The 25,242-nt window shown below is 45.7% G+C and overlaps 2 protein-coding genes across 5 annotated transcripts in view; both read left to right on the top strand.

The window, feature by feature from the left end:
* The window catches only part of PSTPIP2 (proline-serine-threonine phosphatase interacting protein 2), a 53,195-nt gene extending 46,465 nt beyond the window's left edge, over positions 1-6,730 (top strand). The window contains exons 11-15 of one of the 2 annotated variants that reach the window (XM_088152709.1): positions 1,650-1,746; positions 3,135-3,213; positions 4,847-4,881; positions 5,431-5,493; positions 6,083-6,730. In XM_088152709.1, the coding sequence (XP_088008835.1) occupies positions 1,650-1,746; positions 3,135-3,213; positions 4,847-4,881; positions 5,431-5,483 (264 nt within the window). In that variant the 3' untranslated portion in view covers positions 5,484-5,493; positions 6,083-6,730. The remainder of the gene's footprint in view (positions 1-1,649; positions 1,747-3,134; positions 3,214-4,846; positions 4,882-5,430; positions 5,494-6,082) is intronic. The other variant, XM_088152710.1, reaches the window with a different exon arrangement.
* A 4,244-nt stretch (positions 6,731-10,974) lies between these two features.
* The window catches only part of EPG5 (ectopic P-granules 5 autophagy tethering factor), a 70,624-nt gene continuing 56,356 nt past the window's right edge, over positions 10,975-25,242 (top strand). For all 3 annotated transcript variants that reach the window (XR_015798297.1, XM_088152966.1, XM_088152967.1), the window contains exons 1-7: positions 10,975-11,095; positions 15,118-15,996; positions 19,269-19,515; positions 21,173-21,309; positions 22,048-22,155; positions 23,224-23,297; positions 24,685-24,790. Coding sequence is in view for 2 of the 3 variants with exons in the window: in XM_088152966.1 (XP_088009092.1) it covers positions 11,039-11,095; positions 15,118-15,996; positions 19,269-19,515; positions 21,173-21,309; positions 22,048-22,155; positions 23,224-23,297; positions 24,685-24,790 (1,608 nt within the window). In the remaining variant the exon portion in view is untranslated. The remainder of the gene's footprint in view (positions 11,096-15,117; positions 15,997-19,268; positions 19,516-21,172; positions 21,310-22,047; positions 22,156-23,223; positions 23,298-24,684; positions 24,791-25,242) is intronic.

Here is a 25,242-nt window from a genome sequence, read left to right on the forward strand (position 1 = left end):
CAAATTTTCCTCTGGGAACACAGGAGGAGGCAGGATTGTTTCAGCCGTTACTGTAAATCAGATGTTAAGTGCTGTTCTGTTCTGGATCGCCTGGAGTACCCTCTAGGCAGAAGAGCTGCATACAGATCAAACAAATACTGACAATATTATTTTTAAAAGAAAGAATCCATATCAAGGGCCTTCCCTTCCTCCCATCCCCTTTGTTCTTCTTGCACGATGTCTGCTGTGGCTTCCCTTTTGATCCGAACAATGGCACTGAGGAAAAGGAAATGTCAATGTTTAACTGCTCTCCTCTTTGGGATTCATTTCCCTGATTTCAGTTGTTCTCCTCTCCCAGAATCTGGTGGTAACTCCATTGGGGTGGTGAGAGGGAGTTCATAATCATGATTCAGTTAAATGCAGGTCCCCACCCCCTCCCAAAGGGACTGAGCAGCTTATCAGATTCAGGAAAATTGCACCAGGAGTGAAGCTGGAGGAACCCCTTCCCCAAATATCCAGCATGCACCCAGACTGATAGCGTAGGTTCATATTTTCTTTCAGTAGACATTGTGAATGGAATTATCCATATTTCCTCCTTTTCTGCAAAACAAGGATAGGACAAATAAGAATTCCTCATGGAACGTGATGTGTAGAATCCCCTTATTCCATTCAAATTCCATAAATGAAACAAGAGGATTGTGCAACACTCTCTAAGTTTAGCAGCACCCCTAGAAGTTCCCTTCACATATCTTGTGCATCACACCTGGTTTAGTCTTCTTTGTCCAATACCTGCAGGCTTTATTTACTTTCAAGAGGGCAAGAGGTGTAACGGGCTGTGAAAATAACCCTGGGAGACAAGGGCAACAGTCAGAGAAGAGATATCTCAGCCCACAGAAGGAATGGGGGGTGGAGAAAGCGTCTTGCAAGATTCTCTTACTGTCCCCTTACAATAAAGGTAGTGTAAGTACTCACCATTTTGGTTTCCTGTCTGGACTATTTCAAAGGGCTGATATCAGTCTTGCAAGTCTGAAAGCATATCTCCCCTCCCTTGCCTTTACTTTCCAGAAAACTAGGGAGGGTCCCTTCTGAGACGCTTTCTCCACTCCCATTCCTTCTGTGGGCTGAGATATCTCTTGCCTGACCATTGCCCTGGCTGTGGCTCTTCCTCCTGTCTCCCAAGGTCATTCTTCCATCTCATTACAGGAAAAGACGTGGAAGGGTTTATTAGAAATGAAGACTCACTGTCAAAGGTTGGGGAAACTGGGGTTGTGCAAATATTCAGTTCAGAGATTGTTTTGAACAACTTTCTGAATTGGTTTTTTAAAATCAAATTGATTTGAAGTGCTGAATTGAATTCGATATCTCAGAATTGATCCAGACACGTTTGCAGAAACTTTTTCCCCCCTGAATTGGGCTAGTTCTCCAAAACAGATCAATTTTCTGAACGGAGTCAGAAAAATCCAAATCGATGATTCAGGTTGGATTTTTTGCCATGAATGAATGGATTCATTCATCCTTAGAGTAAACACAAAGAGTTTTCCTCCAAAAAATATTGCTTGGCTGCATGCACAAGATGTTGCCTACAGCCTCTTGCAGTTTGGAAGCGTTGGAGGGATTTGGGGTGCAGCATTTTTCTGCCACTGACAGCGGTGTTCTCTTGCGTCTGACAGAACTATGAGGAGGTCCGCAAATCCCTCGAGCAGTGCAGCATTGGGAAGGACATAGAAAGTTTTGTAAACTTCCGCAAGACGGGCAACATTCCGCCAAGTAAGTGGACTGATGCCCAGGATCTCAAGGTCAAGGGGCATAAGACGGTGGTCAGTTCAGGTCTTTTAAAACATGGTTCTGTAAAGGAATTTAGATGTGTTTCTTGGGAAAGGTGTGAGAGAGTCATTGAGGAAGGACTTGGAGAAGAGAGGACAGTCCAGAGATAGAAGGAAGTGTGAGAAAGAAATTCAAAATAACCCCACCTTGACGTTGTTTAGTCAGTTTATTTAGATTTTGTTAAAGCCAGTTTGGTCTAGTGGTGAAGGCACTAGGCTAGAAACCAGGAGACCATGAGTTTGAGTCCTGCCTGAGGCATGAAAGCTGGCTGGGTGACTTTGGGCCAGTCCCTCTTCTCAGCCCAACTCACCTCACAGGGTTGTTGTTGTGGGGAAGATAGGAGGAGGAAGGAGTATTGGGTATGTTTGCTGCCTTATTTATAAAAATAATAAAGGCAGGATAAAAAAAAACTAAAAAAATAAGAGGGGATGGAGAGAAACTTGGACAGGCTTTCAAATTCCTACTACCATAAAGTAGCATTGCTGGAATCCCTCCATGTTCCTTTCTTGATCTGGCTTAACTCAAAGGATGGCAATCAATCCTAAAAGCCTGTTTCTCACTACCTCATCTTACTCCACTCCGCTTTATTTTTTCTGGATGAGAGGGGATATAATGGTACGTGGGAATGACCTTGGGAGACCGGGCAAAGAGACGCTGCCTAGGGAAGTCAGATAAGAGAGGGCAGAGCCCACAGCTGCACAGTGGGTGGAGGAAGAGGCTCAGAAGGGAACCTCCCTAGTTTCTCAGGCTGTAAAGGAGGTGGTGGGAGAGATTTGCAAGGTTCTGTTAATGTAGCCTTGCAATAAAGTAGAATCAGCTCATCTGGACGGGTTTCCTGTCTGGTCTACCTGGGAAGGCTGACAGGGGCAGAGGGTGGGGAGGTGAGGGGGGAGAAGAATGCAGCGCTTTCATTTATCTGTTATTCCAATTTATATAGCTGCCCATCTCCGTGTATGACTCTGGGCGCCTTACAAACCATTGGAACAATATAAAAACACCAAAACAATACAGCAAGTTAAAAACAATGTACAATCCTATAGCAAAATTCATAGCCGAGGCAGTCACATCCATCCATAACAATCCATGCAGCCATTCTACCACGCTCCCGGGTCCCCACGCGTGTTGGCAAAATCATGTTTTCAGGGCCGTGTTTTGCTAGAAAGAGGATATGTTTCGGAAGGGACTACTACAAATCCAGAATACTTCTCTCTACTGGCTCAAAAGTCTGGGAATTGTAATCCCAGCACCGGAGGGTGACCTATCGCACCCAGTTTTGGCCTGTGTTAGTTGAGAAAGAAGTCCTTTTTGACAGTCCCTTTTGCTTTTTGCAGCTGCGGTAGTCTATGAAAATTATTATAATACACAGAGGAATGCTGCGCCTCGGCGGAATCAAGCTCCAGTCCCTGGGACGTAAGAATGAAAAAGCACATGTTATTTCTTTTTCTTCTTTTAATGTCATTTCTTTTCAGCGATTGACTTATTTGCTTTATGCTGACGTTCTATTTTTCAGCCAAGAATAACTATAATATTATTTCTGAATAATGAAAAATGCGCATCTTAGATCCACATTCCAACCTGACACAGCTCAGGTATTTGGACTTCAGGATCCATGATCCTTAGCTGCCCTGGGTATTCCTGGCTATGCACTACACATGTGGAGGGGCTATGAAGGAAGCTTCTGTCCTCCGGAGAGTTGAATGCTTGTATTTTCAAAGTTTAGGGAAGGAATATTGGTTCCATGACCCTTTTTTCTAGTTTCAGGTACCTTGGACTGATCTAGCTGATAGCACTTCCAAAATACGTTTTTTTAAAAATTTATTGGGCAATAGTTACATCCTTTATATCCTGCCTCAGTTCTGAGGGACCTTGGCTGGGGGGGACACACATCAAAAGAAGATACAAACAGCCCTTACAACCCTGTAATCACCTGAAGGCCAGAAACACCTTTGAACAAAATAGATTTAACTTCTTCACGGAAAATAAGCAGAGAAGGAGGGGCCGCCACTGAGAAGGCCTGTTTTCCTGGCCCTGCTCCATGGATCTCTTGAGAAGGGGAGAGCCTAAAAAAGTCCTCTCCAAGTGTTTGGACCAGAAGGCAGATTCTGCGCTGGCAGAATTGAGCCTGGAAATCCGCTTGCAGTTAATGCAGCAACTCCCAGATGGACATTACCTGATGCTGGTGGAGTATTATTGTTAAGCAGTAAACTGTCTACTCAACCTTTACTCCTTTCAGAGCCCAGCTAGGTAGCTATCACCAGGTACCCTTAGCTTATCTTCAGAAGTCAGGGCTGGTTAATCTTGGTTGGGAAATCACTAGGAAAATCTGAGTTGTAGACTAGAGTGGGAAATTCTTGAAAAAAAAGGGAATATCCTGAAAGAAGGCAGGAGTAAATCTTTGTTGTTAAGAAAACAACATGTTTGTCTTCATGAAGACATGGAGGGTCAAGCTCAACTCAAAACCAATATAAATACTTTACCTTTCTCTGAAACTTTCTTGGGAAAAACTTCTCTTCTCTTCTCTTCTCTTCTCTTCTCTTCTCTTCTCTTCTCTTCTCTTCTCTTCTCTTCTCTTCTCTTCTCTTCTCTCCTCTCCTCTCCTCTCCTCTCCTCTCCTCTCCTCTCCTCTCCTCTCCCCTCTCCTCTCCTCTCCTCTGTCTCTTCTTCTCATCCTCTTTATTCCACCTTTATTCCACTAAAAGTGGAAGGATATTTCATAGGCAAGAACAGAAGAACTATTCCCACCCCAACCCTCCCTGCAAGCTCCAGGGATATATGTGAAGCACCATTAAAGGAAGTGATCCTTGATGGACCAACATTATAATGACAGCTTCTTGCTTTGAGCAACGTACAGTCCTGTACTCCTTAAAAATAGAATAGGAGCAAAAATGCATTCTGTCATATATTTAGGAGAGGTGACATGTCCTCTATTCAAGCTTGCTCAGATTTGGTTGTGCTGGCTTGGGCTGTACCAAGTTGCCTGAAGGTGTCTGAGGGTACCAAGCTGGGTTGGACTGATTTAACTGCCTCTCCTTCTTCCCTGCAGGAGACCTCAGATGCCCATCCCTTCCAGCGAACCAGGTGAGTAAACCTGCCCCCCTTGGGGATGAATCCTTTCTGCCCCACACATTGGTCTTCCATTGCTTTGCGAGTTGGGGCCAATTGATGGGTGACATGGAAAGCGAAGTCCAGCCCTGTTGAAATGCAAAGGGAGTGGGGAGAGGGTAATTCGTATTTAATCATAATTAAGCAGAGACGTAATTCCCCCCTCCTGCCGATGCTTTCCCCCAACATCTCCAGCACATTATGGAAAACAGGTGCCTGGGAGTTTTCCATAATGGGGACAAACAGCGGCTTAAAAGTGTGTGGGGGGGTTAAGTTGGGAAAATAGCATCCTTAAGTGATAATGCTTAGTCCCCCACCTTGATCTGAACACCCCCCAGCTACTTGTGATAAACATTTTGCGAATCTCCTGATCTGAATTAGCAGACTCTTACACCAGCACCTGATATTTCCTAGATAATAGCTTTGGCTCCCATCCAGGAGGCTGGTTAATCACGCAGGTTTGGCCTTTTTAAACTTGGCCCCAGACATTTTTCCTGTGGATTGATTGCCATCTCTGTTTTATAGGGGATCCTGACTATTCTACTGCGGACGGGTACAGTTTAATCCAGCATCACTAGCCCCAAGATGGTAAGTTGGTTCATTCAGAAAAGGGACTTGTTCAAGATTGGGGGCTTAATGCACTGACCTAGTTAAGCATGTTTAGACAACATCCTAGACCAGTGTTTTTCAATCTTGGCAACTTTTAGATGTGTGGACCAACTCCCAGAATTCCCCAGCCAGCCAGGCTGGCTGGGGAATTCTGGGAGTTGAAGTCCACACATCTAAAAGTTGCCAAGATTGAAAAATATTGTCCTAAGCCATGGTTTAGCTGACAGTTATGGTTTGGCTATTCATAAGAATGAATAATTGCTGATTGTAACTAGACCCTCAATCATAAACCATAGCTTACAAAGAGAATGGCTAGATTAACACAGCAAGCTTAGTTATAAACTAACATACTGTGTTAGCCCCCATAATAAAGTTTGCTTGATTTGGGCTTAGCATATTGTGAGAATTCAACTATTGTAATTTGTAAACCCTGGATCTTGGTTTACCACAGTGTGGAAAGCCTGCCAGTTGTGTTTTATTCAGTAAGCCATGGTTAAACCAGTCACGACTTAGGCAATATATGGACCCATTTGCATTTTCCTCATGTTTATCTTTTTCTCCCCTGTAGATCTTGGAGTCTTTCATTCGACTATACCTCTATGAGGAAATGAAATAGCAGCATTTTAGAAGCTGTCTCAAACTACTTCCCCAAATGACTGGAGTTCTGCTCTTTTTCAGTGCATTAATTATTCTTTAAAAAAAACAAACCAGAAGAGATCCTTTTTGCAAGATGGAGGAAAGTACTGAAAGAATGCTGATTTTCTGGCAAATAACATCAAAGCTCTGATTTTTTTCATTTGGAGGAAGGGATAAAATCCCTTAAAGCAGGGGTGTTGGCAGGGTGTGGTCCAAAAAGTCAAGATGGTGGCCATAGTAGCAGGTGCATCATTATGCCCACCATCTTGACTTTTTTGACCATGCCCTTGGACCCCTGCCTTCTTTTGTTTGTGAGGTGGGGGGGGGATCACATCTAAAGAATTAAACTTATATGTGAGTTGCCTTGAAACTGGGTGTCTTGAGGAATATTGCAGTTGTACCTGACCTACCTCACAGGGTTGTTGTGAGGATGAAACAAGACAATCTCATTATATTGGCCTTAATTCTTAGATCTTTCTTAATTCTCTTGGAGACCAGTGGGAAAGCTTATGGGGTTCCGACTACCTTTCTTGAGTCTTGGCCAAAATTCTGTAAAGTCTAGAGCAGAAGGATTCTTCCTGATTTAAAACAACAGCAATAAGAATTAAATACTTATTTGTCTGCAAATCACTCAGGATCAGTGTGTGGGAGTGCTGGAACAGGTTAATTCTTCTCCGGGACTTTGGATTCTGATGGTGCAGAGTTAGCTGCCTGCGAAACTCTCCTTTTAGTCGAAAGCAAGTCTCTAGTCCTCATGATTATGAGAGACAGAAACCAAGAGTGGTTGCTCTCTGCTCGTGGAAGCTTCTGGAATCCAAAGGAGGTCCCTGTGGGATTTCTCTCTGCTCTTTTTTGGCCATCCGTACGTTTAATCCTTCCCTTTTTCTACTGTGCGATTCTATTCTGGGAAGAGAAGCTCTAAGAATTATTTTAGGAGAGAAAAAATAAGCAATTAATGTGAAACCGTGTCATTGATGTGACAACTGCTTTATTGGGTGCTAATTGGCTTTTTTGATTTAGGAGGCCTTTTCCAGTTGCACAGGGCTCCCCCCCCCCCCAGCTGTTGGCTTTGAATTCAGTGCATGGGAAAAAAGAACAGGGTCCGATGGCCCTGAGGGACAGTGAGAGTTTACTGGAGACGGCTGAAAGGAAATCAGACGTGCATTCCTGTTGCAGGGCCATTCCACCTTGGACCGAAGCACAGCAAAACGTGCCTTGGCAACCTTTTTTTCCCCACAGAAGCGTAGAGTTGGAGGGTACACAAGAGGTCATCAAGTCCAACCCCCTGCACGATTCACTACACCATCCCCGATAGGTGACCATGCAGCTTCTGTTTGAAAACCTCCAGGGAAGGGGAAGAAGCCACCTCATGCAGTTCCACTGATCGATGGCTCTTGTGGTCAAGAAGGTCTTCCTAATGCCTAATCCGTATCTACCTCTCTGAAGTTTCATCCCATGAGTTCTAGTCTTACCCTCTGGAGGAAGTGAGAACAAGTCTGAGCCTCTACAAGGCGACAGCTCTTCAGCTATATGAAGACAGCTACCATGTCCCCTTTCAGCCTTCTCTTCTGCAAGCTGAACATTTCTAGGTCTTTTCACTGTTCCTTGTAGGACTTGGTTTCCAGTCCTTGCACCATCTTGGTAGCCCTTCTCTGGACTTGCCCCAGTTGATCAATGTCCTTTTTAAACCGAAGTGTCCTCCATGTCCCCCTCACTTTGCTTTCATCACATTGCCGACCTGTGTCCGTGACAGCTTCATGTGGTCCTAAACTGCCCTGCTGTTAAGAGTGTTTGCTGCTTTAATCTGGCAACAAACTGCAGGAGTTTGGTTTGGAGGTGGCCTGATGTTCTTCACCCATGAGTGGGTGGTGGTTGGTCAGGCGAGCCCTTGGAGATGGGCACATGTTAAGCTTGGCACCAGTTGGGCATTTTAGGCTGGTGAGGGCATGCATGCCCCTGGATCCTATCTTCAAGGGTCATTCTGCTTTGAGAGCAGGAGAATCTGGTTCTTCTAAACTGGGCACTCCTTCTGAACTGGCCAGGTCTCCAAGCTCGTCCTGGCCCGGGGACTGATCGGTGGGGCTGGGGTGGGGCTGCATGGTGAAGCTGAGGGGAGAGAAGCATCTCTCTGCTACTTTCTAGCCAACCCTCACAACATTGTTCAGGTTATTTCTGAACACGGGTTTCATGCTTTCCTGGAGTAGTGCTAACCCTGTGTCCAAAAGAGCCCTGACAGTCAGTTCTGACTTGGAACAAGGATGACTATTCACTACAGTTGGGCTGTTTACCGGGGTTTACTACTATTCTGAAACAGGATTATTCCAGAGTAGCTTTATTCTGCAACACTGCTGTTGCAGAATAGCAATAATCCCTGTCCAAAGAGGATTTGATATATTTATTGATTGATTGTTAATCAAATGTATCTCCCACAGCATTAGGACAGACTCTCAGCACTCAGTACAGAGATAAGCAAACATAAGAACTATACATGCGAACACCTTATCGATAGCATCTGATGAAAATAAAAGTTTTAAATGGAGATGCTGTCGTATCTTATCAACCCCTGCCCCCCGCAAATAATACATGGCCTCACGCCCCAAAAGCCCCCTAGAAGAGCTTTGTTTCCAGCTTTTTCAGGAGACAGTTAATGTTGAGACAGGAGGCCATCCTAGAGGGCCAGCCCCATCGCCGTAAAACAATGCTCCTGGGCTTCAGCTCCCCGGTGTCCCAAAAATGGGGGAGAATCAGCTGCTTAGGACCAACTCTAGTTTTTTTTTAAATTTTGAATGCACCAAAATACCTTTTGACAGAGATCTAAACCTGGCTGTCTAGCTGTTAAAACTTGCCTCCTTCCTCATCCGCATGACATGTTGAGGAGAAGGCTAATTTTCCCAGTGTGGCAGGGAGGGAGGGCTGCATTGACACAGTTGAAATGGAATCCAGATCAAACTAGAACCACACAATACACACAGGGAGAATGAGAACAGACGAATGGTTTACATTACATGAATCGTGGGAACAACTCTAGAGCAGTGTTTCTCAACCCTGGCAACTTGAAGATGGATGGACTTCAACTCCCAGGGATCCCCGCTATGCTTGCTGGGGAATTCTGGAAGTTGAAGTCCACCCATCTACAAGCTGCCATGGTTGAGAAACGCTGCTCTGCACCAAAAATAAGTCCATTCTTTGCTGGCATCATCCCTATGATGGACAGGATTGCCAGTGGGGAGAGTGACTGGCGGCATTGTGCTGCATAATTTTTTGTGAAGGCCTGAAGGTCAAAGGAGTTCCAGGTAGCTCACTTCGCTTGCCAGGAGGAAGAGCCCTCGGCGTTCTGCAGGAATCCAGCTCTCAGATCAAAGCTGCTGAGTGGCGCATGGACCCAGACGGCTGCGTTGACACCGTTGAAGTGGAATCCAGATCAAACCAGAACCACACAATAGACAGAGAGAGAGAAGGAGAATAGACTAATGGTTTACATTACATGAATAGTGGGAACAACAGGAGCCAAACCTTGAAATATTCTTTTCATTTATGGAACTAGCGCCTATAGAATGATGCTCTTGATTATTTTAAGACGCTGCTGAACTTTGCTATGCCTTGATTAGTTTTAACTACGTTTGTTTAATGCACTGGTGGTTAACACACAACAGTAAGGCTAAACTAAGCTTTATCCTGGCTTAGTGGACTCCAGCCAGTGGGTTTAATGGGGATTGGGGGGTGTTTTCCCTAAATGAGTTCCCTCCAGATGCGTTGGGTTATTGGTTGGGAATTTGGGGAGTTATGGTCCAAGAAAGCAGGCGAGCTCTAGGGTCAGGGAGACTAGAACCGCACGTTAAGTATTTGCACAGGCAGTGCCCAAAACCGAATGCAGCTTTGGAATACAAAACAGAAACACTTGCTTTAAAAGCTAAAGACGCAACTGCTTTGCCCTTCCCACCCCAAACCGCTAGGGGTCGCTCTTCCAAATTGCGATGTTATGACTCCACGGGACTCGCTTCCTCGTCCTCCTCGATGGTGGTTGGTGGAGAAGAAAGACGATAGACTTAAAACGTGTAGAGTGACAACTCGGTGCTTGCTCACGATTGAGAAATGGATGGATCCGGGAGCTCCCCGAAAGAGAAGCAGTTATCATTCATATTCATGAATATTACTAAAATCTCAAAACTAACGCAAACACCGTTGTTTGGTTGCTTCTTCATCCTTGCATACAGCCACGGAGGGGACAGCCCATCGTCTCCATTCTCGGAAAGTCAAGGGTGGGCCCATGGATGAAAGAAGCCCACTCGCCTTCAGGTCGACTTCCGGGGGCTTTGGGGACAAATTCAGGGAGTTTCCTCAGAAACAGAACGGAAGCAGTTTTCCATGTCTTCCCCTGGGATGTTTTCAGATTTCCCAGCCTGGCCCTGGGATCTCCTGGTGGTCTCCCATCCAGGCAGCCTCTGCCCTGCTTTGCGGTTTCTATTGGCGGAAGCCTCCCCTGCAGAGGGTGCACTTAAAACAGGGGATTTCCTGGGGTGTTCTTAGCAGGATTTCCCCGTCTCAGAGCCTGGAAGAGGTGTGGACTTCGACTTCCAGAATTCCCCAGCAGTCGAAGTCCACACCTCTTCCAGGCTCTGAGACAGAGAAGCCCTGGACTAAAGCCTCCCAGCCAGCCCCTACGGGGGTCCTCAGATCAGCCGAGGCCGGGACGCCGACAGTAGGCGTGGCTCCGCCGCGGCCCGCTTCTCCCCCATTGGACGCGGAAGCTGTGGGCGGGTGGCGCCTCTTGCCCTTTCTGCTCTAGGGTCCCGCCTCTCCGCCCACGTGACCCTCGCCACGCCCCCTTCTCCCTCTCAGGCGCCGCAGCATCAACAACCCGGAGGGAGGGCGGACGGAGCGGCGGCGGATGGCGGAGGCGGTCAAGCCCCGCAGCAGGAGCAAGGCCGGCCGGGTCAGAGCGAAGGTAACCCGGGGCGGGCCGCGGGGCTGCCAGGCACCTCGCCTCCCGCCGGGGAGCCCTTTCCCCTACTCGCCCGCCCCATCCGCCTTGGACCACGGAGCCCATCGCTCCCCGCGGACGCCGGGAGGGCGGACTACGACGCCCATCGCTCTCGGGGGCGCTCCAGCGCTCCTCTTCCCGGCCGGCCGGTGGGGGGGCAGAAGGGAGGCCTCCTCTCCCCGCAGTGACCCCAGAGGGTGGCCGTGGCCGGCTGTGGAGGCTGGGAGTTGCAGTCCGCCCCTCTGGGTGCGGGAAGGTGGGCGAGGCCCCGAGAGGGCCCAGTAAGATAGGCTGCTCCTGGCCGTGGAGGTTCTGTTGGCTCCTCTCGCGAAGAGCTGGGATAGGCTTCTCCTCATCCTGAAAAGCATCACTGGCCCGTTTACCCTTGGCCCTGTATGGGGCCCACCTTTTCGCCAAGGACTAAAGCTCCCATATTTGGGGCTGCAGTTCTGCTCCCATCCTCCCCAGCCGTTAGAGCAACTCCATCACACCAGTGTCTCTCAACCTGGGCCGCTTTAAGATGGGCGGACTTCAACTCCCAGAATTCCCCCAGCCAGCATGCTGGCTGGGGGAATTCTGGGAGTTGAAGTCCACCCATCTTAGCCTGGCTGAGATTGAGAAACGAAAGGGGGCTAATCCAGTCCCCACACATCCCTGTGGTTCTTTGGGCTGAACCCGCCCAAACGGGAGCCAGGGTTAGCTCCTCTGCTGCCAGAAGGGAGGAAGTCCTAGATAACCCTCCTGCGTGGGGCTCCTTGAGGAATTTTATTTCTCTGGTTACTTTCCAATTCTCCCTGCAGATGTGTGTGTGTCTGTGGCAGAGGGGCAGGAAAGAAGGACAGGGTGTGGGTAAGACCCCTTCATCAGGGGTGGCACCGGTCTGAATGAGGGGTTTTTAGAAATATTTTTTATGAAAAACGCACCCTTCCGAAAAGAGCTGCTGCTTGTTGGATCAGGGCATCTGGGATCACGTGCTGCTGTTTACCTGGGGAGAATGAGCAGGGCCTGTGAGTCTTACAGACGCGGGTGTTAGCAGGAAATCCCACTGATCTGTTAACGTGTGGCAGGAAGAGTTTCTGCCTTGAATCTTCTGCTGGCCAGCTTCCCTGGATGCTCCCAGATTCATCTGATCGATTTGTCCCGTCCTATCCATCCATTCATCCATCCATCTTATAAGGCACTATCTACTTGGATCAGTGCGTGTCCCTTCTCCATAAACAGGTTAAAATCATAACAAAAATGGCAATTACGAAGTAGGAACAGTAAGATAAATGCAAGGCACCAAAACGATACTTATCCTCTGGGGAGCATAATATCGCCAAACACCCACCACGCTACCAGGCGGAACAATGCAACATCTCTGCCCACAAAGCTGGAGCAGCCCAGTTTTTGTGGCTTTTTTCAGTCCCTAGCACCTCTGCATTTTGCTCCTTTTTCTTCTGAGCTGAAAACCCCCAAACGTTTGACTCTTTTGATACAGCAGCTTCTTGTTATGTGATGCCCTTTTAGCGCGCTTTCCTCCATCCTGTGACCATTCTTTTTGAAGTTGGGCAAATCACAGTCCAAGCTATATCCTGTACAACTTCACTGCAAGGCACTGTTAGGTAGAGGTAGAAGTCCCATTTTTGTTGTAGCCATTTTTCTTTCTCACTTTAAGTCACAGTAAGCCAAGGCAGCAGGAGAAGAAGAAAAAAGCATGGATGGTTCCCCTTTTTCGTTCTCTTGCAAAACCCCAGGATTGATTGCAGGACCAGCCTATTTGGGCCTGGAGGTGGGAAAGGAAAGTGCGCTCTTTTGCACTAGCTACCTGTGCTGGGAGCACCTCCTGGCCCTGCTTCCCCAAATATCGCCCCTGGGGTGTCTGTATCTGTCAGTGCCCCTCAGCTGATCCTCACCACAGTCTTTTAGGGTGGGTTTGGCTGTGGGGCAGGTATTGGCCCAAAGTTGAGAGAAGACTTGAATATACCTTGTTCAGTTCCCAGGGAGTGGGTTCGTTCTGTAACCAGATTAAATACAGTGCATGACCGCAGCCCCAGGCCTCTTGAGACAGGAGGTGGGGTTTAACCCTGTCCCACAGTTGACTGAGTTCATACAACATGCTTAGCCCAAGCCCACAATGAGCCACAGCAGGGCCAGTGAATCCAGTCCTTGAGAGGTTCTTGGGACACTCATCTGCCCTCTCCTCTCCTCTCCTCTCCTCTCCTCTCCTCTCCTCTCCTCTCCTCTCCTCTCCTCTCCTCTCCTCTCCTCTCCTCTCCTCTCCTCTCCTCTCCTCTCCTCTCCTCTCCTCTCCTCTCCTCTCCTCTCCTCTCCTCTCTCCTCCTTTTCAACTTTTCCTGCTTTCTGTCATCGGATGATTAGGACAGGCTTGGAATCTCCTCATGCCATGTGGTGTGATGTGTTTGCATTTCTGCCCACCCACCCTGACTCCGCGGGCGGCATCTCCGTTTGTGCTGCCTGGCTTCCACTGCCTATCGATATGCCCACCTCTGACACAAGCGCTGGGCCACATGCAAAGCAGCTTGCCGACGAGGAAGAGCCAGGGCTCCAGGGCTGCTGGGTTGCGCCATGCTGTTGCAAAGATGAAGAAGAGCAGCTTCCTTCGGTCCCTCTCTCTGCTTTCACGTGCGCCTGTCTGCATTTGCAGATGCTAGAAACTTATTCGGAAGACCTGAAAACCCTGCTTTTTAGGATACCAGCGGGAACTTGGGAGCCCATTTGGTGTTGAAAGGCAATGGTAGTTTGTGAAGCCTTTTCTGGATCAGAGTTATTTTGCAGTTAAAACCGAGGCAGATCGAGTAACATGACTCTCATGTGATTCTTCCTTGGCACTTACAGGGTGCTTGTGTGTCTTGTGTTTAAAAATTTTTTTTTCATTCACTAGAGAAGTCTTGCTAGAGGAGACATCTGTCAGAAAATATAAGAAGTTGCTTAATGGGGATATTTTTTCTCATTTGTTGCAACAGCTTAAATGGAGAATAAAATACCCCTTGCTGGAGAAGAAAAGTGGGTGTGTGAGAAAGGAGGGGTCCTGTTGTGTTCAGGCTTTTGGGGGAGGGTCTTGTCTACTATTCCATCTGCTCTTAAACATAGTCACCCATGTATAAAATATTTTTATAATTGATTTATTCAACCAGGGATCGGGAAATAGAACAAAAGTACCCAGCCATAATATAGCATAATAAACTAACTGATTATAAAAACTAAAAAGAAAAGATTTGAAACTGTATGTAAAGTTCTATAACCCACAGCGCCTAAGATAACTCACCCTGGGTATAGTATTTGTTCTACCTCAGACCATGGTAATTCATGTAAAAGTGCCCATTTGGTGCACTTTTTCCATTGCCTCGTATGTATGCTAAACTGTGCTTCGCAGGCCACAATGGCTGGATTCACACCCTACGTTAAACCCAAATGATAAAAGCCACATTATGCTTAGTACAAGGTCTAAGGCCAGAAACACCCCCCCCTCAGCAGAAGAAAACAGTGGAGGAAAATACATGCCTGTAGCCACACGTGGTTGTGGAACGTTCATATACGGCCCACTTCACAGATTTTAGGTGGTTTTGATGCTGCTGCTGTTATTATTTTATCCTGCTTTTGTAATACAGTATATAACTCAAGGTGGCGATCATACCTAATACTCCTGCTTCCTATTTTCCCCACAACAACATCCCTGTGAGGTGGGTTGGGCTAGAAAGCAGGAGACAGGGAGTTCTAGTCCCACCTGAGGCATGAAAGCTGCCTGGGTGACTTTGGGCCAGTCCCTCTCTCTCAGCCCAACTCACCTCACAGGGTTGTTGTTGTGGGGAAAATAGGAGGAGGAAGGAGGATTAGGTGTGTTCGCCACCTTGAGTTATTTATAAAAATAATAAAAAAAATTTAAAAAGTTGGTGTTGTTATCATTTGGTTGATCTTAATAGACTTTTGTGTTATGCCTAATTCCTGATGATTAGTGTTTTTTTTTCTTTTCTAATTTACACTAGGAAAAAAAGAAAAAGAATGAAGAGGAAGAGGAAGAGAGTGGGACAGCTCAGCTATCCTTGTGCAGGAGAGCCGATGCTCAAGAAGAGTCTTTGCAGGAGAGCAGTGCGCATGAAGGACTTGGTTCAGAATCCAGGCCCTACATTGAAGCCACCCAGAGGGAAACTGGGAATGAGGTCTCCAAAGTGCTGCCAAGTGTATTAACTCTTGAAAATGAAGCCCCCCCAGCAGCCCCCTTGACCAAACCTCCCTCACCAGAGGAAGAACTAGGTGGGAAGATTTCGCAGGAGGAGAAAGATGCCGCAACGGTGGATGGGCAGAATCTCAAGGAAGGAGCAGTTAGTGGAAAGATGGCTTTTGACCCATTGGAAGAAAACATTCCACCCATGGAAATGGTACACAGGGTTTGCCATATGAAACCTCCAGATGCCCCTTCCTCTGAAAAGGTTCTTGCCCCTGTTTCTCTTCCTGAAAAAGGCGTGAAAAGACATGTGGAGACTCCTGTCTTCAAAAAGTTGTACCCTGATCTCTCGGTGGAGTTGTTATATGAGGGACTGCCAAATTTCACTATCCAACCACTACATCATCCAGAGAGATTGTACCCTGAAGTTCCAGCAGACCCGGAGCTGATACCTTTTACCAAAGATCAGCTGAAGGTTTTTGAGCCCTGTTCCTGGCTGGAGAACGTTGAAGCCTATGCAGAGGATTTTGGGAGCATCGCACATCAGGACCGGCACGAGTTTTTTGAGCTGGTGCTGAATTACTGTCGCTGTCGGAAGCAATTGCTCCTAGCTGAGGCGAAACTGCAAACCCTTTGCTCAGATTGCGAAAGTGTCAAAGACCGCCTGTGGACTTTCAAGGATGAGCAGCAGACTGCTCAGGTGGGGTCATAGAAGCTGGTTCTGGAGAGCAAGCTTGTGGGTTCATTAAAATCCCATGGTTCAGATCTCCGGAGTATGAAAGGGTCCCACTGCTGAATCTGCTTTGTGGCAGCCAGATTATGATACCAAAATTCAACGTGATATTTTCCCTGGGAAATTCAACATGCGATTTATGTAAAACCCTTGAGGATTTAGACCACTGTTTCTCAACCTTGGCAACTTTAAGACCTGTGGACTTCAACTCCCAGAATTCCCCAGCCAGCAAGGGAATTCTGGGAGTTGAAGTCCACAGGTCTTAAAGTTGCCAAGGTTGAGAAACGCTGACTTAGATGGTGGTGCTTGGGTTTATTTAATACAAACACACTTCTAGCTGCGGGGAGGGTGTTGATTGGAGAATTTTGCCTTGATCCCACCTACTTTTTATCATGGCCTTTCCTACTTTGGCTTGACTGTTTCTGAATGCAGAGAAATGTGTGTGTGCATTCTTCTTCACCAGTATGATCAGTACCTGGAAAATCAGTCTCATAAGAAGAATGCGGTAGGTTACTTTCCTCTAGTGGAGTCTTGCAAATAAGTGCATAGAAGTTGTTAACCGCCATGATTTCCCACTAACCTGCAGTAGTCTGGGCTTCTGTGCTGGCCATAGCCCAGGGTTTCTCAACCATGGCAACTTGAAGATGTGTGGACTTCAACTCCCAGGATTCCCCAGCCAGCATGTTCAGCATCGATCATGGGGATTTTTACCTCCTAGTAGGCTAGAGAAAAAAGGAAAGCTCTATCTACTCAGGGGGCTATCAGAGGAAAAATGGAGTGATCTGTTCCATAAGCCTCTATTCTTTTTCAGGGGATGTCTGGTTATCTATAATGAGCAGGTATGCCATTAAATACAAAGGTGATATTTGATATCCTGGTTCTCCCTCTTTTGGGCTCAGCTTGACAGCAAGAAATATTCCAGGGCTAAGTCCCAAATGTACTTTTTAACAAGAGAGGTTCCCAAACAGGGCTATCAAATAGACTTTGAATGAAAAATGGGGTGTCTCAGATAAGCTCACTCTGTTTCCATTGATGTCCTTGCCCAAAGAAGAGTTTTGGAGAGGGTGGGGGAATGTGCTGCTTGATTTTGTAAGGGGATGTATACGTTTGATGAGTGCTAAGCTAGCATAAACATATATGGTTTAATTAAAGTCTGGTGTATCTCAGCCTTCCTCAAGCTGTTGCCTTCCAGATGTGCTAGGCTGGAACTCAAATCATCTCCAAACTGCAGGCTAGAAAATAACAAACTGGACAATAGCTGTTCCATTTAGTTGAGTTTCTTTCCAACCCAAACTAGCAAGAGGTCTTCAGGAATTTCACAAATGGATCATGCACATGATAATTTCCCCTTATTCTTTGTTGCTGGTGTAGAGGTTGACTAGTGGAGAAATACGGGTCTGTTTAACTAATAGCTTCAAAGATCTATCTAATCAGCTTCTAAATGCTTCCAGACAGTGGTCTTGTCTTACAGTGCTGTGACTTAATGGTGTGCTGGGCAAAATATTTTCCTCTTTTTGTCAGACCCTGAGTCTGCTATCACATAGTTTTATTCCTCACTACTGCCCTGTTGGATCTACAAAAAAAGTCTTTTCTGTTTTTAAGAATTTAGAATTAGGATTTCACGCAATTCTGGATTTATTTGTGTGATTAATTGTTGCAAGCATCCATCAAAGCATATTTGTTAGTCAATAATGCTTCTAGGTGAAGGGATAGGAACCTTGGACAAACCATGTTCTTATCCCAGCTTTGTGAAAAAGTGTTTTATTTAGCAGATGTTATGAAGAATTCATGCTATGACTGATAAAATTACCGAATTGGTTCATTTAAAATTGTGGCAGAAGACCACTGGCTGATTGGGAAAGGCAAATTCCAGGCTCGATTAGTGCAGTAAGACTCCTCCAGTATGATTTTAGAGATTTGAACTTGTAAAGCATAATCTTATAATCTGAGTTGTCAGTGCAATGCCCATTCATGCCCCATTGTCTGCAAGACGACTAAATAACACCCAAATTCAAGTCTTAAAATATTTCATGATACCTATGTGAGATCTAATAAAATTTTGCAAGATTTTACCCATTTTTATAACAGCTTGGGTTACCTGTCTCATTTCTGCCACCTTAAGAAGTTCTGATCTCTGTTACATATATCTTTAGAAGTTAGTCCCATTGAGTTCAGTGAAGCTTACTACCAGTTAAAGTAAGATACGCTAATTTAGTTGGGTGAGTGTGATGACTTAATTCAGATCGATCAGTTCATTTGTTTGATGATCCCCATAACTTTTAGAAAACATTATTTATCATGCCTTCTGGCTTCAATACCTGTAAGCACGAGATCAGGAAATATTTCATCGGGGGGTATGAATCGAGATCCAATCCAGTATTCAAGTTTCAAAGATGAGATTTAATTTACATTTGTGACTCAGAAGAGTCAGTCCAGATTTGCGAAATGCACCACAAAATATTTTAAAGGTTCAATTCAATGAAAGAATGTGTGCTTCTAGTTTCTTTAATTAATTCATAAACAGATTTGAAGATTTGACTCAAAGCAAATCACCTTCAGGTGGAAACATAAGTCCAAGTTTTGTACAGCTGATATGTCATTTCTTGAAAGAAATTACCTACTAACATTCAAAATAAAATGTTGCTAGAGCTGGGATTCCCAGCAAGAAATGCATTTCATGTTCAGGTTTTGCTGTCTGTATAATATGTTGTCCAAACAATTTCACTGGAGGGCAGTGTAAAAACCTTGAAACACATAACACTGCAGATTCTGCAAATATTGAGTGGAATGCTTAGCAGGATGATTGTTTTTTATTTTAATATGAGGATTGCATTGTGAGAGTTTGTGGGAAGGATGGGAAAATACTGGGAGGAATGTTAGACGTAAACAACCCCGAGATAAGAGAGGAGGATATTGATGGCTTATCTCTTAAACAGAAGCCCACTCCAGGCTATAAAAACCCAAGAGATTCAAAATGTGCAAACCGTCTTTTCCTTAATGGACTCACTAATAAATGAGGTCCAGAAGTTCCTATCAAAATTTCCAAGATTTTATACCTTACCCCTACCCCTTGGGTAAAAAACACCTTGAAGAAATTTGTATAATTCTCGCTTCCTTGATCGTGTCCTGTTGTGAGGAGTTGGAAGTGCACCCATTGGGGGCTCTCCCCCTTCTGTTCCCTTAAAAGCTCAGCCATCGTGGTTTTTTATAGAGTGCTCTTTCTTCTGTTCTCCTTGCAGGGTGTCTGTGCCGACCAGTGCAAAGTATCTGGCTTTCACCGATACCAGACGGTTGAGGTGAACGAAGGAGCTTTGGGAGAACTGAAGAAACTCTTTGAAGTCCAGACTGAACATCTGCACCAGATCCTCGCTTTGCACTTGTACACCTCTGTGTTATCCCGCTTGCAAGTAGAATCTTACCTCTACAGCCTGCTGAGGGGCTCTGCCGTGTTAAGGTCGGTGGGCATTCAGCAGCAGGAGTCAGCAGGTGGGTGACTGTCAGCCCCACTAGGTAGGCCAGACCATGAAATCAATTCCACGGGAAGGCTAAAACTCCTTTTATGGAGATTGGCTAGAATAACAGAATCTTGCAAAGCTGATTGTGCTGTACTTCCTCCTCCTCATAATTCATTGAATTAGGGAGGTGTCTGAATGAGCTGCTTCTGAACGTTATCTGGATGTTGTGGACTTTAAAAATGCTTTAGCCCCTTTTTCCTAGGCAATGGGTCCTGCATATCTCCATCAAGGACATCTTCCTTCTTTCCCAGTGCCCCTGGGAGAGCATATAGGATAGCCAGGATGTTGGGTGCTAATCAGGTTCTGTACTAAGAATCCCAAATATTAGACTCACCATAAATTATGGTCTCCCCCATCTCCTTGGGCCTTCAAGAAATCATAGAATCATATATTTGGAAGGAATCAATGAGGCCCTCAGGTTCAGCCTCCAGCTCAGTGCAGGAATCCAAATTAGAGCAGCTCCAACAGATGGTTGTCCTGCCTCTACTTGAACACACCAAGTGGTGGGAGCTCATCACCTCTCACTCAGGACCCACTGTTCTGTTAGGACGTTTCTTCTAACATTCAGTCGGAATCTTCCTATGACCTAAACCCACTATTCCATACTAAATGTTCCAGGACAGAACAGATCTGGACCCACTTCTGTATAACGTGTTTTCAGGTGTTTAGAGTCATAGAATCCTAGAGCTGGAAGAAGCCATTGAAACCACTGAGTCTGACCCACTTGGTTGGTTCAGAAATCCAGATTCAAGCATCTCAGGCAGAGGGCTGGTTAGCCTCACTAGAGGGAGAAAGAAGGAGCCCACAACCTCTCTGAGTAATCTGGTTCTGTGGTTGATCTGCTTTCATTTGCAGGCTGTTTTTCCGAGGCTGTTTTTCCTACCATTCAACTAAAACCAGCCTTTCTGTAATGTAGGACTATTCTTATGTGTGAAGAAGACTACGTAACGGAGTCCCACAGCTATGTGAGCTGTCTTCCCTCTGTACCATCCATGGATTGTGGATGAGCAGTTTCTCTGGCCCGCTATTCTCCCATCTCCTAGAATAACTATGTAGCCCTGCCCAGATCACTAGCATGTGTGGAGAGAACAGAGTATAGTCAGCAGGGGCATCAGCAGTGGGGCTGGGCTGTTCAGGCCCATAGTTCTCCCATGCGTCCTTTGTGTTCAAGAAGATGGTTGTCTTTTTCTTTTACTGAGAGTCGAGGAGAAAGCAAATGGGTGATGGAAATCCCATCTCCCCTGTAGGTCAGCCTGCAAGTGATGGTTTCCCAGTTGTTCAGACAAATTAATCAGAATATGACTCCAGGTCTCTGGTCCAAATCCCAGCAGAATCCTTCAAAGTGTAAGCTTTCTTCCATGGGCTTTCACTAGAGGTCCACAAATGTGGGTTGTACCTCAAATACCAAGAAGGGCCACCAACTGGCTCTTCTCTTAGTGGGGTGAGATCTTGCATCACGAAACACCTGCAAGGTGGGCCAATTGAGAACTGGCAATTTGACTAAGATTAGCCAATGAGCTTCAGATTTAAACTGGATTTTAAAGTCTGCATAGGACTCTAGTTCAAGTCAAGCCCACTGCATTACACCTCACTAAGCAATCCTTATTCATTTTTCCCCACATTTATAGCTCTGAAAACAATGAAATCCCCTTCTTCAGACTTGGGGACCTTGAAAGACTGCATCAGTGTTCTCTTCAGCTTTACCCGTCGGGTCACTGACGATCCACAGTTCCAGAGTGATGTTCTCTTATGGCTTCGGAGGCTGGTGAGGACCCTCATTTTATCATCATCCAGGTCGCAATTCAGAGCTGGAGGAGAAGTCCTAGGCATGTCTTAAGAGGGACAGGTCTTTATCTGGATTGGCTGTTGGACTATGCATCCTCTACATCAATGTTTCCCAACCTCAGCAACTTGAAGATGTGCGGGCTTCAATTCCCAGAATTCCCCAGCTGGGGAATTCTGGGAGTTGAAGTTCACACATCTTCAAGTTGTTGCAGCTGGGAGACACTGCTTTAGATGAAGGTGGACAAACTTTAGCAGAAGTTGTTTGTACTTTTTAAAAAGTACAGCGCCTGGTTTTGAGTCAGGGACATGACATCCATAGGCACCAAGTTAGCTGTAGCCCAATTAGATGGCTGTGGAGATCCTGAATATTGAGTACAGCTTTTTATGAATTCCTGGTGTTTTAGTCTTTTTTTAGGGTTTGGGGTTTTTTTGAGCACCTGAGAAAATTAATTAAAGGCTCCTGTGAGTCGTGTGACTCCTGTTGACTTCATGGACATGTTGACATAGTTTTCTCAGCAGCCGTACAAAGGTGGTTTCCACTGCCACGTTCTGGAATGTTTTATTTTAGCTCTGGCAATTTCTGCTGGTCTCTCAGTATTAACCAGGCCTGACCCTGCTTAGCTTCTGAGGCCAGATGAGGTTGCCCAATACTGTTGCTGACTTTTAATAAATTAATAACAACAGTGCTGGTATTTGATGTGGTCTCCCTCCATTCCAGGTCTCAGTCTTGCAAAGGATTGCTTCTCCAGGAGACCATCTTTTCCTCTTAAACCACATCCTCCGTTGCCCAGCCGGTGTCAGCGAGTGGGCTGTTCCATTTGTTCAGGTGAGGAAGTTTGATTTACTCTATAAGGGAGTGGGTCTAGGTGGTGGCCTTTTCGTCATAGAGAAAATCTGTGGGGTGGCTAGGAATTGAAAATGACTTGATAGCACATAATCATATATGGGCAATCCTTGAGTTATCCACTTGTTCAGTGACTGTTCAAAGTTACAACGGCACTGAACGAGGGGTGCTTACAACCAGTCCTCAAAGTTGCAGCTGTTGCAGTGCCCCCATGGTCACAGGATCTGCATTTGTGACCTTCTCTGCCAGTTTCCCACAAGCAAAGTCAATGGAAAAGCCAGCGGGGAAGGTTGCAAGTTGCTCCTGTAAGTTGCTCCCACTGCTTTTTCTCCCGAGGAGCTTAATTCCGTAGCGCCCCCACGCCCACCTGCACTCCGTAGTGTGTGCCCACCTGCAGCACCCCTCTGCCCCCCCATGCTTCCTAGCACCTGCCTGTGGCACCCCCCCCCACAGCACCCGTGCTCACCCACCTGCGCTCCTTGCCTGGGTCTCCTGCCTCTTCCCACTTAATGACCCACACGGTCTTGGGGTTGCAATAGCAATGGGAACTGCTGGGATTGCTGTCGCTAAGCGATGTGGTCATGTGACATTGAGCTTTACTGCTGCATTGCTTAGTGACAGCAAGAGCCAGTTGCCGTCATTAAGTGAGGACTACCTGTAACCTTTTGGACTGTTCACTGAAGTGCTTGTCCAGATTAAAAAAAGAAAGAAGGAAAGATCCCTGGACATTAAAGGCCAACGTTTTAGGAAGAAAGCATCATTGTGAATGTCTGAATGGTTCAGATGTTCAGGGAGAAAAATAAAAAGTTGTCATGGCCATTGCAAAGCCATTTTATTTCAGATACTCATAAAACCTATCTGGACATAGAAAAGTAGCCCTTTGATTTTGAAGAAAAGGAATAAATGTGTTTTTGTCAAGATAAATGTTTTGCATGGTGTTTAATATAATTACGTAGATGAAAATTCAACATCTATGACATTCAGCTCCACCTTTGAACTTTTGTTTTAAAAAAAATTAATTTCACTCCTGCTGTCCCCATTTACTTTCAGATCCAGATTCTGGGTAACCCATCTGGTGTCTTTCACTTCATGCAGGCCCTTGCTTTGCTCATGTCTCCTGCCAAGTAAGTTCAGAGTGCTAAGAGTGTTTTTCATGGGGAGGAAATGAGGGAGCCCTCCAAATGCTGTGCTGGATCTGGCCCTGGCAGCCATTTCTTCCAGAATTTCTGGACACAGAGGATAACAAGGCTGGGTATTTGCACTTCATGTAGTTGATTTGAAGAACACACATACAAAAGAGAGAGGGCTTCAGTTGCATGGCTGTGGCCACCATCTTGACTTTTTTGACCTTACTGCGGACACCTCTGCAACTGTGATTGACTATCTCTTGTGGGTTCCTCAGAAGACTCCCACCGCAACCCTAAGTGGCACCAGTTGATCCCCCCAGATACTAAAGCAACATAAATAGTAGCAAACAGTTGAAATCTCAAAAGATTCTCTCTCAACCCCTTGGCAAGATCTTGCAAGGTTCTGCCCATTTTTAACGTAATTTTAAAATAAATTATTACTTTATTATTCTTAATCTATTTTTAAATAAATGTGTTTTGGGGCACCTCTAGCTAGCAAGCAAGCAGTGTTTCCAGCATTTACATTTTTGCCATTTTAATGTTTGTAACTTTCTGTTTCCACCAATGTCAGTGAAGCATTGATAAGACATTAGAACAGCTCCCTGTCTCCTTCTGATAAGGTTGCAAATCTTGGGTCCCAGCCTTAGGAAAGACTGTCTTCTGCCTGTTGAATTGTGTTTGTTATGTTTGTGGATAAAAACTCAACTAGATAATAGGAAATTTATGATTCTAAGGACAAGAACTTCATTTTGTATCTATTCACATAGGTAACGGTATAGTAAAACTTCACATTGCTGGCTCAGGTCTTCAGTATGTTTGAGACCTGCAGATTTGCCAATGTCTAATGTGTATGTATTGTCGAAGGCTTTCACGGCCGGAATACGATGGCTGGTGTGGGTCTTCCGGGCTGTTGGCTGTGTTCTGGAAGTTTTGTTTCCTAACGTTTCGCCACCATCTGTGACCGGCATCTTCAGAGAGCAGGAGCACAGACAAGGCAGGGGCACAGACAGGCAGGGGCACAGAGAGAACTGCCCTGTCTGTGCTCCTGCTCTCTGAAGATGCCGGTCACAGATGCTGGCAAAACATTAGGAAACAAAACTTCCAGAACACAGCCAACAGCCTGGAAGACCCACACCAGCCATCTAACGTGTATATTGCTTGTGTTGTCTGAAACTTCAAAAGTTCATGGGTCAGAAAGCCAAGTAACGTCCTGTGTTTTAATGCCCCATCGTTTTTTCTCCCCGCCCCTCAAAAAAGGTAGAGAGGTCATGATAGCATTGGTCAGTCCATTCTAACGTAATAACAAAAGGGGGTGGAATTTTTTTTCCCATGCTTTGACACGTCTTCCTAATTTTCAAACTCTACCCCATTTTATATCCTCCAGAAATCGAGCCGAATTTATGTGTCATATGAAGCCGAGTGAACGAAGACATTCTTCATCAGGGAAGGAATCTGGAAACTGGACTTTAGTAGATGAAGGTGGAGAAGAGGTATTTTGAAAAGATGACTTTAACATCTCAAACTCAATATAGATTTCTCTCAAGGAAGGAAGCAAGAATAACACAGACTGGGTTCAGGTTTCCAGCTAGATGGGGTGAGCAGTTTTTCCTAACTTGGCTGCATTTTTAAAAATATTGACTAGTGTGCTTTTTGAACACCACAACAGGAAAGATAGTGAGGTTATTGTGTATTTGGAGGAGAATGGCTGGAATGTTCTGTCTTTTTTTCCTTTTTAATTTTTTTTTTAATCTACTGGGGGGTTTAACATGGATATTTCACTTCATTTTCTACTCAACATTCAGCAAGAAACGGTGCTCTGTTATTCAGCAGTTTGACCCCAAATTCCAGCAATGTGATTCACAGGGTGAAAGCAAAAGATGAGTTTTGGATCGACAGCTGCTCCGTAAGGAAGATTAGTTTTCCTACTACTTGGACTGATTCT

The sequence above is a fragment of the Python bivittatus genome, unplaced genomic scaffold (assembly GCF_059951505.1).
Source record: "Python bivittatus isolate LINGU-HERP-01145 unplaced genomic scaffold, Pbiv_v1 ctg000570_np1212, whole genome shotgun sequence".
Lineage (NCBI taxonomy): Eukaryota > Metazoa > Chordata > Lepidosauria > Squamata > Pythonidae > Python > Python bivittatus.